This window comes from Drosophila novamexicana, unplaced genomic scaffold (assembly GCF_003285875.2).
Source record: "Drosophila novamexicana strain 15010-1031.04,08,12 unplaced genomic scaffold, DnovRS2.1 tig00001361-arrow-arrow-pilon, whole genome shotgun sequence".
In the NCBI taxonomy this organism is placed as follows: Eukaryota; Metazoa; Arthropoda; class Insecta; order Diptera; family Drosophilidae; genus Drosophila; species Drosophila novamexicana.
In genome coordinates this window covers 458,199-475,110 of record NW_020824852.1, presented here as the reverse complement: position 1 = coordinate 475,110, position 16,912 = coordinate 458,199, and the positions used below count along the sequence as shown (strand labels likewise).

Genomic DNA, 16,912 nt, shown 5'->3' with positions numbered 1-16,912 from the left:
AAACAATTCCCCACAATCTAAAATGTTGCCAACACCCTCGAAGCCGTCTCAGTTACTGCTTTATATCTGTTGTTGACTGAAGGCCCAAGTAAATAAGCCCGGCACACAATCTGCCCAGAGATCTGGGCGCATTATGTGAAAGGCTAAATATTATAATTACATTTTACAGCGTTGTTTGTATTTTTTATGTGTGCGGCAGAGATATTTTAATTTTTATTTGCTTTTATTTTAATTTAATTTTTTTGTTATTTTTATTTATTTATTTTTATTTAAGTGAGCCATTAAAACAATATGTGTGCTTCACAACAAAAAAAAACGTTATCAAAAATCAATTAAATAATCATTAGACAAGCGAAAAAACCTGGCTACGAATCAATTTTAGTAAACAATTTGAACATTTGGTTTCACATTATGAACTACAAAAGACGTGTGTTCCAAACTCTGACAATGCTCGCACTTGTGCAGCTGGCCAAACAGGTGAGTTCTTTGCAATGGCGAGTGAGATGGGGAAAGCGAGAGTGAGAGAGCCAGAAGCTTTATAGCACATATAAGAGATAATTGGCTTGTCTATTGAATAGATGATGTCTCCTTCAATTTGTTACACACGAGCTGATCAGATTCTGAAGTGAATAATCAAATAAAAGGAAACAGTCTGTACACTCGGAAAAAACAACAAGAATTGAGCGAATTTTTGAGAAAAAAATGAAATCAAAGACTTAATTTTAAATCAATAGCAAAATTATTATACGAATTTTAGTTACTAGTTATTATTATTTGCACGGAATTTTTCTCTAAATGAGAAAATATTCTATCATAGAAAATATAAATTTAAACAATATATTTCAAGTAGAGTCAATTCGCGGATTAAACTGATATATTTGCATAAACTTTTATCAAAATTCGATTCAATTCAAAGTGTTTGTCTTTGTTCAACTTCTGATTTGTATATTTGTTTCGCAGTACTGCTATTTAATGAAGCCGCTGAACTTTAGCACTTGGGACACGCCCAAATATCGGCTGGTGATGAAATTGCATGAGCGAAACAATTCACTCTCATCGATCACGTATGTGCATCAGGATGTGGCCATACCTCTGTGGCACTTGGTGCTCGTGCAGCACCCGAGCAAGCGACGCGGCGCCCTGCGACCAGATCCGCCGCGTACGCTCTACAATGCGACGGTGAAGACGTGCGATTTCTGGAAATATATACGACGTGTTAGCGCCTGGAATACGGCCGCAAAACTCATGCTATCGGGCGGCGGCAGCAACATGAGCCTCGCCTGCCCGCTCAAGCAGGGCATCTATGTGATGAACATCATTCAGGTGCCGCCCGATACGTCCATCTTGAAGTTCATGTATCAAGCGAACGCAGTGTACACGGTGCACGGCACCGTTTACTCCCTGAATCCGAAGGATGGCGTCAAGAAGGCCATTTGCTATTACGAGGTGAATACCACCATCTCCAAGAACTGCTGACCGCCATGCCAAATTTTGCAGCAAGTAATCAAATTATATTGCTTCCCTACCTTTTTTTTGCCTTTTTTTTTAAACTAGTTCTAAAAGCTGCAATCAAAGAAGACAGCTTAAAAAATAAAAATAAAATGCAGTGTTATGTTGTCAGTGCAGCAAATCGCGGAGTGGGTGGGTGGGCTGGTGGCTTGTAGCTGAGGCCACACCCATCTATGTGCGTGTCACACGTCAGCAAAATATTTTTAATTAAGTGCGAAATAAAACGGAAAATCTACGCGGCCAGTAAAAACTGCGAAACACATACAATTTGCAGCAGCAATGAAAATGACAAAAACCAGACTGGAAATAAAAATTGCAATGAAAACAGAAATCTTAGTTAAATCTTTATGCCCGAACGCACAGTGGGCACAAACATAGCAAACGGCAGCAAAAACTGTTAGTTAACAAAAACTTTTTCAAGAATATAAGTCAAATACTTTTTCATTAAAGCAAGCTTTTGATAATTTGTCTAGATATATTTAAGCTAAGTCAAGCAGATAGAGTACCCGTGTTGCCACCTGACAGAAACTCATAGTGTTGGCAAACGCAATAAACAAATAGTGTTCATAAATTTTCTTAATTTTACCTTCCCATTTGAATTGCTAGTTGCAGAGTAACTGTTAGTCGAGTAGTCTCTTTCTTACTCTTCACATTTATGAATAAATGGGAATGCATGAAAAGAAAATCCCTACTTGACTGCTGAAATTGTAATCATGAGTAGCTTAACAACTGCCACAGTCGATTGTGTTAGAAGGAGCTATACACAATCACAATGGCTGACGTATGAATGTGGCACTTGCAACATTGTCGCTAGCTGGACACATATAATTGCGGCAATCATATTTTATGCAGCATTTGCATTTGCATTCGCTTTGCATTCTACACGCATGCGACACGCAGCGCACGATTTGCGTGATCTATTAACCAAGTCGTTACTCGTATATATAAATATATTTATATATATATTTATAAGATGTAAATTTAAATATAAAATATTACCCAGAAGTGGACCGCTTGCTTTGCTATTAAGAAATGAAAGTTGCAATAATGCGATCCAATAAAACGCAATTAGCAAAAAGCTAAGAAAAATGTTTGCTAAACAAGTCAGTGGAAGGGAGTGGGCGTAGGGTGCGGGTATGCAAATATGGGCGTGACTGATTTACAGGACCCAAACAACAATTGGGTTAAAAAATAAGCAGCTTTGAGGCAAGTTGCACACACACACACACACGAGCGCGCGTAGTCGGGCACACGTGCACACAGAGTCAAGCACAAAGGTGAAACCGTAAAACAAAGACAAAGCGAAATCCCTGAGGCCAAAATGGAAGCTTGAAGTGGGCGTTATGGGTGGGGTGCCCAAGCGAACTGTAGCATAACTGTTGTGGCTCTTTTCTTCCTTTTTTTTGGCCTGGAGCGTGGCACGGCAATTGGCATAAAATATGCGCCGCTTGCATGCCAGAGAACTTGTTATTAAAACATAAAATTTGCATGCAAGCCGCAAAGCTAAGCGACTCAAGCAGACGCCAAAGCCACGCCCATTTGGGCCACTTCAATATATAAATGCGTATTAGTATATACATGTATATATATAAATAAATATATCAAAGTTTATGTTTATATACACTCGGCTGGCTCAATGTGAGCACGTGTAACCCGACTTTAAAGAAGTTAATACAAAATACAACAAAGCACTTTTGTCTTTGGCTGTGCTCCAGAGAAAATACCTTTGGAATGCAGCATATAATATGCTGAGCCAAGCCATATGATTTATGTTTCTCAAATAAGCCTTTCTATGCCAACTTTATGTAGTAATAGCGCGATGAAGACAAGAGCTCGCATTTATGTTAAAGACGAACCGCATTGAACCTGCAATTAGAATATTTTATTTACGTTAAACCGAATTTTTAACCATGAGTCCGACGAAGCGAGCGGTTCGTAGAAAAACCTGGGTTCACTGACGTGGAAACCAAGCTTACGAACCGAAACTTAAGGCGAGACATGGGTTTTACGCGTGAATTGAACTAGCACAAAAGGTAAATAGGCTTAGATTAGAGGTAAGCCAAAGCTCGCATTTGCTGAGTTTGCCAGATATGGATGCCCTTATTTAACAAGCAAAATTATAATATTCTCCGCAGAGGTATAATAAAGAGCATTAAATTGGGGTTTCTTGGTTTATTTATGGGGCGGATGTGAGCTGAGCCTTAGCTGCTGCTAAGCAAAAAACAGCTCACTGTAAAAAGCCTGGCACAACTTGTGGCAATCGTTGTAAGCGAGTGTTAAGCTGTCCAAATGCAACCTGTGTTGGACAATACGCAAATCTGCACAATACAGTTGAACTGAAATATCTCCGCATGCGGCAAGTAATAAATGCCAGTTCATAATGAAGAAAACATACCCAAATTAGATTAAAAACAATGCCTAACAAAAGAGAGATGGAAAGATAGAGGGAGAGAGTGTGTGACAGAGCGGTAGAGGGCGGTGTCACAAGCATCCGGTTGTCGTAGCTAATGTCAAACTTTACCCCTTTCTGGTTTGGCCTGCAGTGGACACTTAACAATGCAGTTGCCATGACAACTAGCTGTGGCCTGCAGCTAAAATTGCCATTCAGAGAGCAACCAGACAAACGGCAGCAGCAGCTGCTTCGGTCAGACATTCACAGGATACAGGATATGGCACAAGCAGCAGGCCGGCCGGATATTGGAATAACAGAAAGCGCCACAAAAGGTGCCTCTAATTTGGTGTCCATGTCCAAAAGCAGAATCACAATAGCTGCTTGGCTTGAATTGTAGATATTGTGATTTCGAAAACAGTCGGCTTATGCCACGATTGTTGCTGCAATTATTGCTATTGGATATCTGAAGGCTGATAAACTCGACAGCAATGCATTAGACACGTTTGTGAGCTAGCCAGCAAAGAGCATTTAATAAGGTAATTATATATAGATGACTAAATATAGTTTTCTTGTGTATCTTGTCCACCGAGCATCTGAGTACGAGCAGCCAGTAAGTATGTTTAATAGTTTGTAAGCATATCCTTAATATCCGTCTTTCTGTTATAATATAGGTGGAACAATTGGACGAGTAGTAAATTCTTATATAAAACATTTGTTTGCTTGTCAACGTATCACGCCCAAATGTCTACCCTCTTAAATCTATTAGCGCCTTTGTGGAAGTCAAGTTCAAAGTCATTTTGGTATTAAATACCATACTAAATTCTAAATGGCACAAGCATGCATTATGGTCAATGAGTAATTTTTATACAAAGAAAATAAAAAAAGTCTTTAAATAAAAGGCTGTTTTTTCCTTTGACTTAAAAAAAATGTTTTGAAATGAATAAAAAGGGGTCTATTAAGTATGAAGCTTAACTATCATTGTTCAGCAATACTAGGAGAGCACGCGCTTTTTTCTTTCATTTGCGTGCAAGTAATTCATGGAATTAAATGACTTTGTAAAAACGCTGAGCACAATATGTGAGGGACATGCTCAAAGAATTTCCAACTAATTCCATGGAGCTTTGAAGTCTCCGATGTGTCCACGATGTGATGAATACATCAGCGGCCGGTCGCCCACACAACGTTGTATATCGTTTGCGCAGTCCCTTTTGCCATGCACTTACCACACAAAAGTATGTTTCCCCTTTTGTTTTTTTCTATGCAAACGCACTGCACAAATCCCCACTTAAGCTGCTCAAATTGGCTGACCAAGGGCACAGCAACCAACAGCTACAGAAAAGGCAACAGCAACAGGCACAACAACAACATGAGACAAACAACTATTTAGCATACGATTCCGCCTAAATGCATGCTGTACACTTTTTACACTCCTATGCACGTAGTTTTAATTATCCTGCGCATGCCATGATCAGGAATTCCAGCGAAACCAAACAAAAATAGAAAAAGGGTGCTTAGGTCGAGCTTACACGACTCACAGATGCCCTTTGAACAGTTGGGAATTGTAAAACTGTCATTTCTAGTTGCTTAAATTAGTTTAACAGTTTCGTTAGTTTATGGAATATTGATATTCATCGCTTGAGACGATTTCTCCAGTTAGTGCAATAGAAATTACTTTCAAATGGTTAAATGTTAAAGATATCGACGCCACAGTCACAGGGTCAACGGGAAATATATGTCTAACTCTACTCAACTATGCGTATACTGGATGGGCGCTTGGATGATATCCTTTTGGTTGTGGCAAAAATTTTGCACAACTTTCATATACATCGCTTAACTTTTTTTATGGTCAGAGCGTAGAAAGGCAAAAATAAAAAATTTACAATAAAAACCGCAACGTGAATGGAATGCAATTTAAAAAGAAAATATAAATAAGTACGTGGGCAGTCAGAAGCGGCAGAGCCCTCAGAAAAAAAGAAAAATATGTATAAACTAAGTGAAGCTGCGAAATGAACACATGAATCAGGATAATTTCAAAGTTGGTACACGCACACACCAACACACACACACACACACAACCATACACGCACGCGTCATAGGAGTAAAAGAGCTGCGCCAGCATTTATGACTCTCGTATCCAAGAAACTACGCAATTCCAGGGAACAAACTCAACAGCGGCTAATAACAAAAAAATAAAATAAACAGCTTTGCGCATTTCCCACATGTTTTCACTTCAATGCATTTCAACGAACTAATTAAAAACGGATTACAATTCATATGAAAATATCACCCATAAGCTTTTGCGCTGAATAATAAGCTAATTCAAGCCTATTCAACTAGAGCACTGTTTAATTAGTTTCTTTTATGTGAAATTTGCGCAACAGGATTTACATATTCGCAAATGCGCACAAAAAAACGGGGAAAAAGTGCAGCTTCTGGTTAGTTCAAAAGAAAACTATTTACATTACAGAATTTGTCAAGCATTAATAATACAATGTGACGCATTAATATGGGCATAATAATATTCTGTGTAAGTTATATTATATTATATGAAAATTATATTCGAAACGAATGTCAAATGTTGCCCATTTAAAACTTTCAGCTTTCAGCTTTAAATTTATTGTATATTCACGGCACAGCTGTGGTAGGTTTATTTTTTAAATTGGAAACGACTCGTTTCTGCTTTCAAAATTGCATCTTGCACCATTTCTTAATATATGTATTTTCTTCTTTTAATATAATTGATTCCATTCATTGTCTGTTTTAAAATGACAAGAATATCGTATTTAATCGGTGGCTTGTCTAATAAAACTGTGAAACAATTGTCTAAAATTAATATCAATCAAATAAAAATTTGAGAGCTTACTTCTCGCAAAGCTGCCTTCGCTGATATTTGTTTGCTGGCATGCCTTAAAGCTGAAGTTCAGATTGAAGCTTACTTACTTCAAGCAAATCCAAGCTCCGAGGCTTTCAAGTGCGTTCTTAACAAGATATTTATTTTGAGATTGCATCTAAATTAGCACAGGCAGACATTAACTTAAATATAGATAAAATCGAGCCACATTCATATATTTTCCAATTCTTTTACTCTTGAAAGCGCGTATCGTGTGTAACGCAAGCTTGAAGCTCAGCATCAAACCAAGTTTTAAGTTTAATCACAGTTAAAGATTGGTTTTTTGTTGCATATAATTTCGAGTATTCGAAAATAAATGTTTGAAAACAACACTGATTAAGTGTGGAACTTTGCCTCTGCTTGTCACAAACAGCTCGACCGAGTCGTAATGTCCGGCCGGCCAATGGTTGCCTAGAGCGCAGATGGGTTTTATGATGAGTTCGAGTTCGGCTCGGCCAAGTGGCGTATGAATAATGTGCAGCAACCGTCATTAAAAAGGTTACAAACGGCACAAATAATTGTCAGTGAGTGTGAGTGACTAAGCATTGCCATGCCCACAAAAAAAAAATAAATAAATAAATAAATAAACGCCCAAAAGGCAACCATTACATTTAATTTCCCTGTGGCATATTTTATGCCAGGTAGCTGCTTCTTAACCCTTTAGCAATTCCCTTCGTTTTGCCGCTGGCCACAACAGTCTCTCACACACACACACACACACACGCGCACACACATAATATAGGCGTCATTAGACATTAGTGGGGCAAACTAAATGCACATTAAACATTTACGAGCATTCTTATGCATATGTATGCGGGTCTCCAGCATGCGTGCTTATGGCAAAAAATTATCCTCCACCCTTAAATGATCTGGCCAATGCCAGGGCTCTATGATTTTTACCCAGCTCCCCAGAGAGATTTGTAGACGGCACATTAGGCAAATTGTAATGACAACCAAAGCCATATAATTGAACACCCCACTGCCCCCTCTTCTACACGGCCTGGCCCCCAGTTCCTGCTACCACAACTGCACCTACTTAACTGCTATCCAGTTGCCTGTATTCGGCTCCTACTCCTGTTCAACTTCTGCGCAGTTCTCTTTGCATAATGACGACCCACGTGTTTGGCCCCCTGAAATCCTGGCCAGGTGTGTGTAACTTATGTTACACACGGTCGCACATATACATAAATATATTTATATATTTGTATATTTTTTTTTATTTATTTTTATTTTTTTTCTGTTTTCGGTAGCCTCTTTTCCTGGTAATTAGAGTTTCATGTTTCCCAACCAAACAACAAGCGGAAGTCGCTTGCAGGCGTTGGCAACAACAGCAGGAGAAGGAGGAGGAGCAAAGGAAGGAGAAGAAGGAACACAGCAAAAACAACATGTAGCAGCAGGAGGAACGTGATGCCTAATTACAGGCCATTACCAAATATCACACATACGCCATGTGGCCAACGATTTCACAGTTAACAAAAATCCCAGCTAAGCTAAATCACTATAAAAAAGAAATAAATAAAAACGTGACACATTTCATTCGCCGACGATAAAATACCCTAGCACACCAAAATGACAAAGTGCTCATGCCTTTTAATATTTATATGTCGCTCACAGATCTACGATATGGAAACTATTAAGTAAAACAGGCTAAATAAGCCAGGCTTCGATTGTCTCAGGCTATATTTGTTTTAAGCCTAGAGGCAAATACACCTGCATAGCTATCTATTTATGTCTACAAGCCCTGCTGTTCAATACATTTCCCTTCAATTCTTGTATGCAAGTTTGCTGCAGTCAAGTGTGGAGTGGAGAAAACTATGACAAATATATTCATATAAATTATACGTATATTGTTGTGCCGTCGCCTAAGCTCATAACTTTAAGTCCATCTCAATTTGTTTGCTATCAACAAAATGGATTCCATCACACTCAATGGTTTGCCTGGCACTGTCTTGTTTTTTTTTTTTTTTTTTGAGAACTTTATGGCTTAGGTTCAATGACATGAACATGTCCAATGCGATTCAAATAATACCTGCACACCCTACACCCAGCTCACACACAGCATATAAAGCACTTCAAGCCAAGCTACAAATTGAATTTAGATGTGGCTAATACACACACTTATATATATATATATATGTATGCACATACACATATATATATATATATATATATATATATATATATATGTATGTGCAGCCCCCATGTTGATATCTCCATGTATATTTATGTGTATATTTATAAATAGTTTTTTCTACCTATCAGTTTAAGCACTCTTTGCTAGCTGAGTCTAGGCGAGTCGTGTCGATAACCCAAATAGCTGCCCCAGGCAAATGCAATTTAATAGCAAGCAGCGAGCATTGCAACGAGTCACGGCAATATTCAGATTACACGACACGGTGCCCAGGGCACAAGCACACACAGAGAAAGGGACAGAGAAGGGGATGAGACACACTCCTGCGGGCCCCCACATGGCCCCACGGGCTGGTCTCACTTTAATGGTATGCCAGAAACCGGCACGAAATAATTGTTTTCCGTTGAGCAATAATTTTCTATACCTTTTGAGTCCAGTAGCAGGTCCCTTGGCATTTCTACCCCCTATCAAGGTGCAAACTGGCCAAGCAAAGTTGCTAGTGCCAGATCTGACCACTGGCCACTGGCCATTGGGATTGGTGTGCTTTCTGCGGAACAGCAAATTGAGTTAAGTGTAAAAAGTGCCAAGCCCACGGTTGAGCCAGCAAGCGGCTGAGCGGTTGTCGGTACAAAAAAGAAGGGGGGGGGGGGGGGGGGGGGGGCTGGTGAGACAAACGCTTGTCTTTGCCAACGCGCCTTGGGGGCGTATGTGTAATATTTTGTGGGGCGCACTAATAGCTGATTAGCTTTTTAGCTGGCAGTGATATACGTTTCAACGCTCTGCTCTGCGCACACTGATTGCCAGCCAGTTAGTTGTGCTGGCCACAAATTCATTAAGTGGGCTAACATTGTTTTTGCCGCACTTCAAGCCGCATTCAATTGCGCATAAATATGAAACAGTTAATGGCCCTGCCAGGTGATATTAACGAGCTGCATTAAATCGAAAAGAAAGCTTTGTTTAAGTCTGTTAATTCCCAAACGAGTACTTTTCGCACTCACTTCAAAAAATAAAAAGCTGCTTAGTACTCATGACTGCGTTAGCTTTAACTAAGTGCAGAGCAAAAATAAAATGCACCTTATGAATTAAGCGTTTCATAATTTATTTGTAGCTGTAGCAACATTGGCTCGTAAAATGTTTTTTGATATGAATAAAAATGTATGAAATGATTGTAAGCGCAATTCTACGCATAAACTTAACAAGACATTTTTAGAAAATAAAATAAGTAAATATATATTACAGGTTAAGGTAAGTTATTCCAACAGTTCTGTATTAGTTTTCCCTTATGCTTAATATATTTATAGAAATACCTATTTAACTTGCTCCGTTCAAGGCTGGCTTCCGGCCTTGATGGCGAGTGCAGCACATGTGAAATACTGCATTTAGGCCTGCGGGCTAGTAGGGTCAAAAATAATACAGATTATCAACCCCGCTGCTCGGCGCCCAATTAGGACCAAAATATAAAAATTTGTTGCATAATTTTGATTGACATAGGCAAAGTGAAAATTAAATATGTGCTAACTAACCTCCAATGAAAATATGTAACATGACTTTTTTTTTTGTAATGAGACCTTTTAAATGACAACAACAACAACAAGAGGAACAGCAGCAACAACAAGAACTGTGCAGAAAATTCATGTTTATGGTCTCATCTGGTAAAAGTGATTCTCCTGTTATTGTTGGCTTCATTGTACTTCATTACAGAGAGGTCAACGAAGAGGCTGGGTAAAGGAGGAGGTGGCCAGCCACCAGTTACTAACCGCTTACATTGTTGCCGCTGCTTGCCTCATTTGTGATATTTTTCTTATAGATCCTGTAAACTAAAGCACCAAATGATGGCCGTTTTGTATGCGTAGCAAATGGCCAAACGGCCAAGAACAACAATTCGAAAAGTGCGCAGTCCACAACCACCCACACACACACATACACACACGCTTTATGTACTCTAGCCCCCCTCCCCCTCAAATCCACCATTTTGCCCATCAATCCCTCCCTGCCACATTGTATTGTCAGTAGCACAGAAAAAAAACGAGAAAAAGTTACTTCGCGGCGCTTTTTAAAATTTGCTGGTGCTTTTATGTGCAGCTCCTTCTGTTGCTCACCTTCTACCTCACATTGTTGTTCTTGCTGTGCCACCTGCTTTATAACTGGTTTTCTTTTCGCTGTTGTTTGCTTTAAATACTTCCTAAACCCCCCACACAGCCATACAATGCCAACTGTAACAACCATTTTGTCAATGTGCGCTTAAGAATTGCAAGTGTAAACTTTGTTAGCCCCAAATGGAGATTGCCACTGCGAAGGGGGGATGGTTGGTGGAGACGGTCGGTAACACATCTCTTCTGCTGCTAGTTCACTTTCACCGAATCCTTCCGGCAGCAGCTATAAAATATTATATACTCAAAGTAGTTGTAGTTTGATTAAGCCAATTCCAACAGATGAGCAATTGTTGCAAGTCCTATCAGCTAATAGACTGGCCAACGGATATAATGTTGTTTGTTTTAATCAATAATATATATAAAAATATTTATATTTATACACCCAGCTGCAAGAAGTGAAAAGTCCCTGCAGTGAGTTGGGAAGTTGAGGACTATTTTGATTGTGAACATTATACAAATAAATTGTAAATTCAATCGATTTATTAAAATTTTCGATATATGTACATTTCAGGCCAAGCATTGAACATAAAACCTAGGCTTGTGGAGGTGGAAAACCACCTGCAGACAGTTGGCTTGAAGCGTGAAACAAGTCACAGACTATTTAAATATTTGAATATATATAATCACGTCAAGCTCAGCGTTCTATATGCGCAATTAATTTATGTTGTAGCGAATAACCCGCAATAAAATGTCGCGTGAAAGAACTTTTTCAAACAAAATAAAAACTATACTATTTTTTACCGAAATGTATTTCCATCGAAACCCATTCGAATGGATTCAAATCGGATTCGCGTAAAAACAGTTTACGTCAAAGCAGATTTCGTTCTAATTACAGCTAGGCTATAAATTTAAACTAGGGGAACAATTTTCAAGAATTCATCAAGATTAGATTAGTTCGTTGGAAAAATTAATTACAGCTATTTTGTGGAATAGAAACAAAAACTTGGCGTGGGGACAAAGTAGTTGGACAAACTAGACAAAAAAAATATATATCATGGAGCTCAGCAGCAGCTGTTGTCAGCGCCGTATATTGCCAGCCCAGCCAGGCTAGCCAACATTATCCTTGCGCCAGGATATTATCATCCTTGTGCCGGGGATAAGCATTGAGGCCCCTGTCATCTTCTTGCCACGCTTTCAAGGGCAAAACAAATGCGAATGCCGAAGCGCAGAAGACTTTAATGATGGCAGCCAATCGAAGGCGAGAAAAACAAATTGTTGTTAAGGACAATTCAAAATGAGACGACAACAAGATGTGGGGGCATGCAGCAGTAGGAGTAGGGCGCAAAAAGATTCTGTTGTGATTGTGTCTGGGTATATTTAAAAAATATATAGCAAAAATTCATGCGAAATTTCACAAAAGAGCGAGAAAGCATCAGCTCGAGATGCTGAGCCGAGCGAGAGAGAGAGAGAAAGAGAGAAGGAGAGTGAGTGGGAGAGAGAGGGAAAGAGTGCAAATCACAACAAGCAGACAAGTGATTTTAATTGTGCTTTGCTTTTCCTGTTGATAAACAGCTGTAAGCCGGCAATTACACACATTCACAGACACACACACACACACACACGCACCAGCACACGCCAGCACAGGCATATGCATAGATAATGTCTGCCGCATTAACACATGCACAGGCGCGCGTCTCTGTATGTGTCTCTGTGTGTGTGTGTGTGTGTGTGTGTGTGTGTGTGTGTGTGTTTGTATGTGTGTATATGCGGGTCTCACATGTTGCCTCGTGCCACATGCCACTTGTTGTTGTTTTGCCTTTGTAGAACAGTTTTTAAATTAAATTTACATAAAATTACGCCATCGCTACGCTGGCACCTGGCCCCCAGCTAATTTATGCAGATAATTTTACGCTGCACCACAAGCAAGCACACACACACGTATACACACACACGCGCACAAACACCGCTAAATTGTTTTGAACCCGCATTAAACATCGGGTTGACCACACAACTAGCTAATCGAAAGAATTTTAAACTCCAATTACATTTGTATGGCCTCTATAAATTAGATTTATTTATATTCGGCGCGTGTTGTCATCCCTGTAATCCCCATTAGCACCTACTTATTTATGCGTTTTCCTATTTAAATTGTTTTTCATTTTTTGTATTTTAATCAATGGCTCTTTATTTTGCGACTGCTTTGACAGGATGCTTTCACCTCCGTCAAATTGAATTTTCTGGCAATTGAAATTTTGTCATTTTCCATGCAACTGACACCTTGAATATAAAATTCTCATTTCCGAAAATTCCGAGAATTTTCATCCATTTGTCGGAGTTTATAGCATTAATTTTCACGAACTCAAAAAACCTCTGGCGGCGAAAGCGTTTTAGTTTTTTGAGCCACTATTTTTCTATGTTATGCAAAATATAAAAATATAATCATTTATTATATTTCTATTAAATATGGATGGTTCTTATATTAATTTTCTTTTTTTCTTATATTAATTTTCAATGCTTTTTTGAATAATGTACTTGTATTTAAATTAATATCTATATTTTTTAGCCTATTGTAGCTTGTTTTTTGATCAATATTTATATTATATTATAATATGATATAATATAACGGTAAGCTATCAAGATATCTTGATAAACAAGAAAGATTTTCATACATGAACTTATCATTCCACCGATCGCTCCTATGAAGGCAAGACAGAGAATTGCTTTGGGATAAACACCTATTGACATTTTCCTGGTAATCGATTCATATCCCTTCCCTTTATTAGAGTATTTCCACTTCGTTTAGCTGAAGTTGTCACTATGTTCTTTACTTGTTTTTATAATTCTTAACCTGTTTCTCCCATGCGGTCTTTCTCTTTGTCTGTCTCTCATGCCCTGTGTTGTGCTGTTAAAATGCTTTACTTCTTTTTCCAGCTGTCAATTTTTGTTGTTTTCTTGTATTTTACGTGTGTGTCTGTGGCATGCAAATAAATGAAAACCAAATAGTATAAAATAAAATAATATGAGATAAGCTAAAAAAAGCACAGACAACTTCGAGTTTCGATAGCTACAAAACTGCCCTTGGATATCGCCATTTTGTTTCTTCTTTAAAGCAATCGCTGCCAAAAGGCTACAACATTTTTCTCGTTATTGTTTTTTTACTCAAATTTTCCTTAAGCAAAAAAGGAAAAGTTTGGCGCTCAAGAGCTTCGGGCAGGGGCCATATTTAAGCCCTCGTCTATTGACACGTTTACAAACGCAAACGAGAAGCCGTTAAGACAAAGGAAGTTAAACAAAAGAACAAAAACAACATCCGTTTAAGGCGTGGCAGGTATCAAGGCGCAGAGCCAAAGGTGGAAGGCTGAGCAGGCCTGGGGGCGGGGACGGGGACAGAGGCGGCATAGTTTGAATCGTGGCCAACGATAGCAATGCGTTTGCCTTCAGCTTGAATACCAGGAAAATCTATACAAATTGGCATGCATCAATATGAGATGCGAGAAATTGCCATCAAATTATTGATGAGCGCAGCTTAGCGGGACACATTTTTAATACACTTCCAATGGGCATATTAAATTGTGATACGACTTCAGGCACATTAATTATATATTAAATGCCGATTACGTATGCTATATCCCACCATTAAGTGTATAAAATTGGTGGAAAATCGTTGTAGGACATTTTTTGCTTTACCCTTCACTTGGTTTTACATTTACTTGCACAGAACATTGCGAGAAATCATTTAAGACGTATTTTACTGGATGAATAAACATAGGCCAAGGCTCGAATGGGCGCAAGCTCAACATTCTGCTGACAGCGCTTAAACTCAGTCTTAAACAGCAATGTGGAAAAATTGTAAGCGTGTTGCACCGCTGGCGAAAAATCCACTCCGCCGAAAATGAAAGTTCAAGGTAGAACGTGAAAATTTACATTTTTCCGCGTGCGCGAAAGGGTTGGCAGGTAAGAACTCTACCCGCGAAAAAACGACCAATACAAGCTAGTATATTTATTTTTAAAAAAGCGCCAGTTATTGCCCAGTAAGTCGTAGTTAAATCGCCCAACTCATCTGCTAGGTGCTTCATTATGCCTTCAGCAAATGCATAGACAACTACTTTGGACAGCTAACGAATTATGTGTGAAGAATCGACATGAACCAAGTATGTAAGGGTATTTAAGCTGCGGCTTGCCGTAGTAAAAATTTGTTGTGTCCATGTCTTTCATGCCTGGGCCAGGAGCCTGGATCTTGCAGCTGGCGATACCACCAAGAACAATAGAATGCTTGGGAATGCCAAGTGTTAATCAGATGGGGCATGTTGCCCCATGATAGCATGCGTAGCAATTTGTGTATCGATATGCCGGGCACATTGTTGTTTTTGCTTCTGCTGCTGTTGTTGTTGTTGTTGTTGTTGCGTGTAACGAGCTCTTTTTTAAATGGCTCCTGCGAACGTTTTGCACTTGTAATTGCATGATAAAGTGCTGCAAAGTGACGGCCGTGATTTGATGAACATGGCCACACACTTGCAACATGTTGCAACACTTGCACAAATGAGAGATATATTGAAAGCCAGCAAAAGAGAGAGAGAGAGAGGGATGGAGAGAAAGTGGGTATAAAAAGGCTTGCTCGTTAGAAGCTCGTGTGAAGCTGCACCCATTTGGCCCTAAGCCTGCCCAAGTGTTTTTACTCCGCTCCGCTCAGCTGCTCTCCAATGCGCACACCCCGCATACCCCCACCACCCGCCCAACACACTCTCCTCCACTCATCGAGCTTTTATTGTTTCCCATTTAAGCATCTCTTGAATGTTACGAGCGTTCCATAAAAAAGGAAAAACGGCGATAAAGCAGAAAGACCCAAGTAGATCCTCCGACAACATATGGCTGCCATATACCATTTAATGTGTGTGTATGTGTTTGTGTGTGTGTGTGTGTGTGTGTGTGTATGTGTCTCTAGGTGTAAATGTAGTGGTAGGTGTGCGGTAAGCGTGTGTGTATCTCTGGATGGGTTGGGCATAACTTGAGGCGCCGTTTAACAGCACTGCATGTTGGCTTTTTTAATAGCCCATATATATTCATATATATATAGTATATATGTACATGCTAGCCCAGTGTGTCTGTGTGTGTATTTGTGTGCGGCTGTTGTTTATATCGCCGGCAGCCTTATTAACCCATTTACCAAGCAGCTAATTTGAGAGTAGACCTTAAACCCAAAGCCAAAATGGTGCCGCAGTTTCTTAAAGGCAAGAAAACTAAAATTCAAATAAAACTAAATTGTTTGAAATTTCAGTCCAAACGAAACAGCTTATTCCAACCAGATACTTCATATTCCCTTGCTGATATTGTATTTAACAACGATTCACAAACCCTCGGAAAGGGTCTTATAAGTTTCTCACGAAGGAGCCGTCTCCGATCAAATTTCTGCTTACAGGCACCATTCTTGGTGTAGAAGGTCAGATGTCAGTCTTATATATGCAAAAATACCCTGTAAAAGGTGACAAAAAGTCGCAGTCAGCAGATAAATGATGAATTATGTATTTATAAAGCCCTTAGCCCAGTGGGGCTTATCACCAGCCGGACGGAGCGCTAGCTGATAAGAGCTAAAGAGCTGACAAGCAAACAGGCCCCTGGAATCGGATCAGCACAGTGAACCTGAACCTGAGAACAGCTGTTGTAGTGGGGTGGCATGTTCCTAAGAGCAGAGCAGTGAGCGAGCGACACGTCATGCCACAGCGCTGGGAGAGCGGTAGAGCAGGAGAGCGAAAGCGAGAGCCAGAGTGAGAAAGAGTTCATGTGTACCTCTTTCTCATACTCACTTCGGCCCGCCTGCTGTGCCATAAAAAGAGCAACTGATAAGCGGCGTCTATATAAACAGCCCGCTCTGCCGGCATCAGCACATTTAGCAGTTGACA

General features: G+C 39.6%; 1 protein-coding gene across 1 annotated transcript; it reads left to right on the top strand.

The window, feature by feature from the left end:
• The first annotated feature begins 411 nt into the window (after positions 1 to 411).
• Positions 412 to 1,476, top strand: LOC115767274. Its single transcript, XM_030711505.1, has 2 exons — positions 412 to 477; positions 961 to 1,476. The coding sequence occupies exons 1-2, from the start codon at positions 412 to 414 to the stop codon at positions 1,474 to 1,476; spliced, it is 582 nt and encodes a 193-aa protein (XP_030567365.1).
• The last annotated feature ends 15,436 nt before the right edge of the window (positions 1,477 to 16,912 follow it).

What these genes read in the sequence shown, in the direction of transcription:
- LOC115767274 (XM_030711505.1), top strand. Translation starts at nt 412, where the DNA reads ATGAACTACAAAAGACGTGTGTTCCAAACTCTGACAATGCTCGCACTT. An exon ending in TTGTGCAGCTGGCCAAACAG is followed by an intron (nt 478 to 960) that starts GTGAGTTCTTTG and finishes TTTGTTTCGCAG; the next exon opens with TACTGCTATTTAATGAAGCC.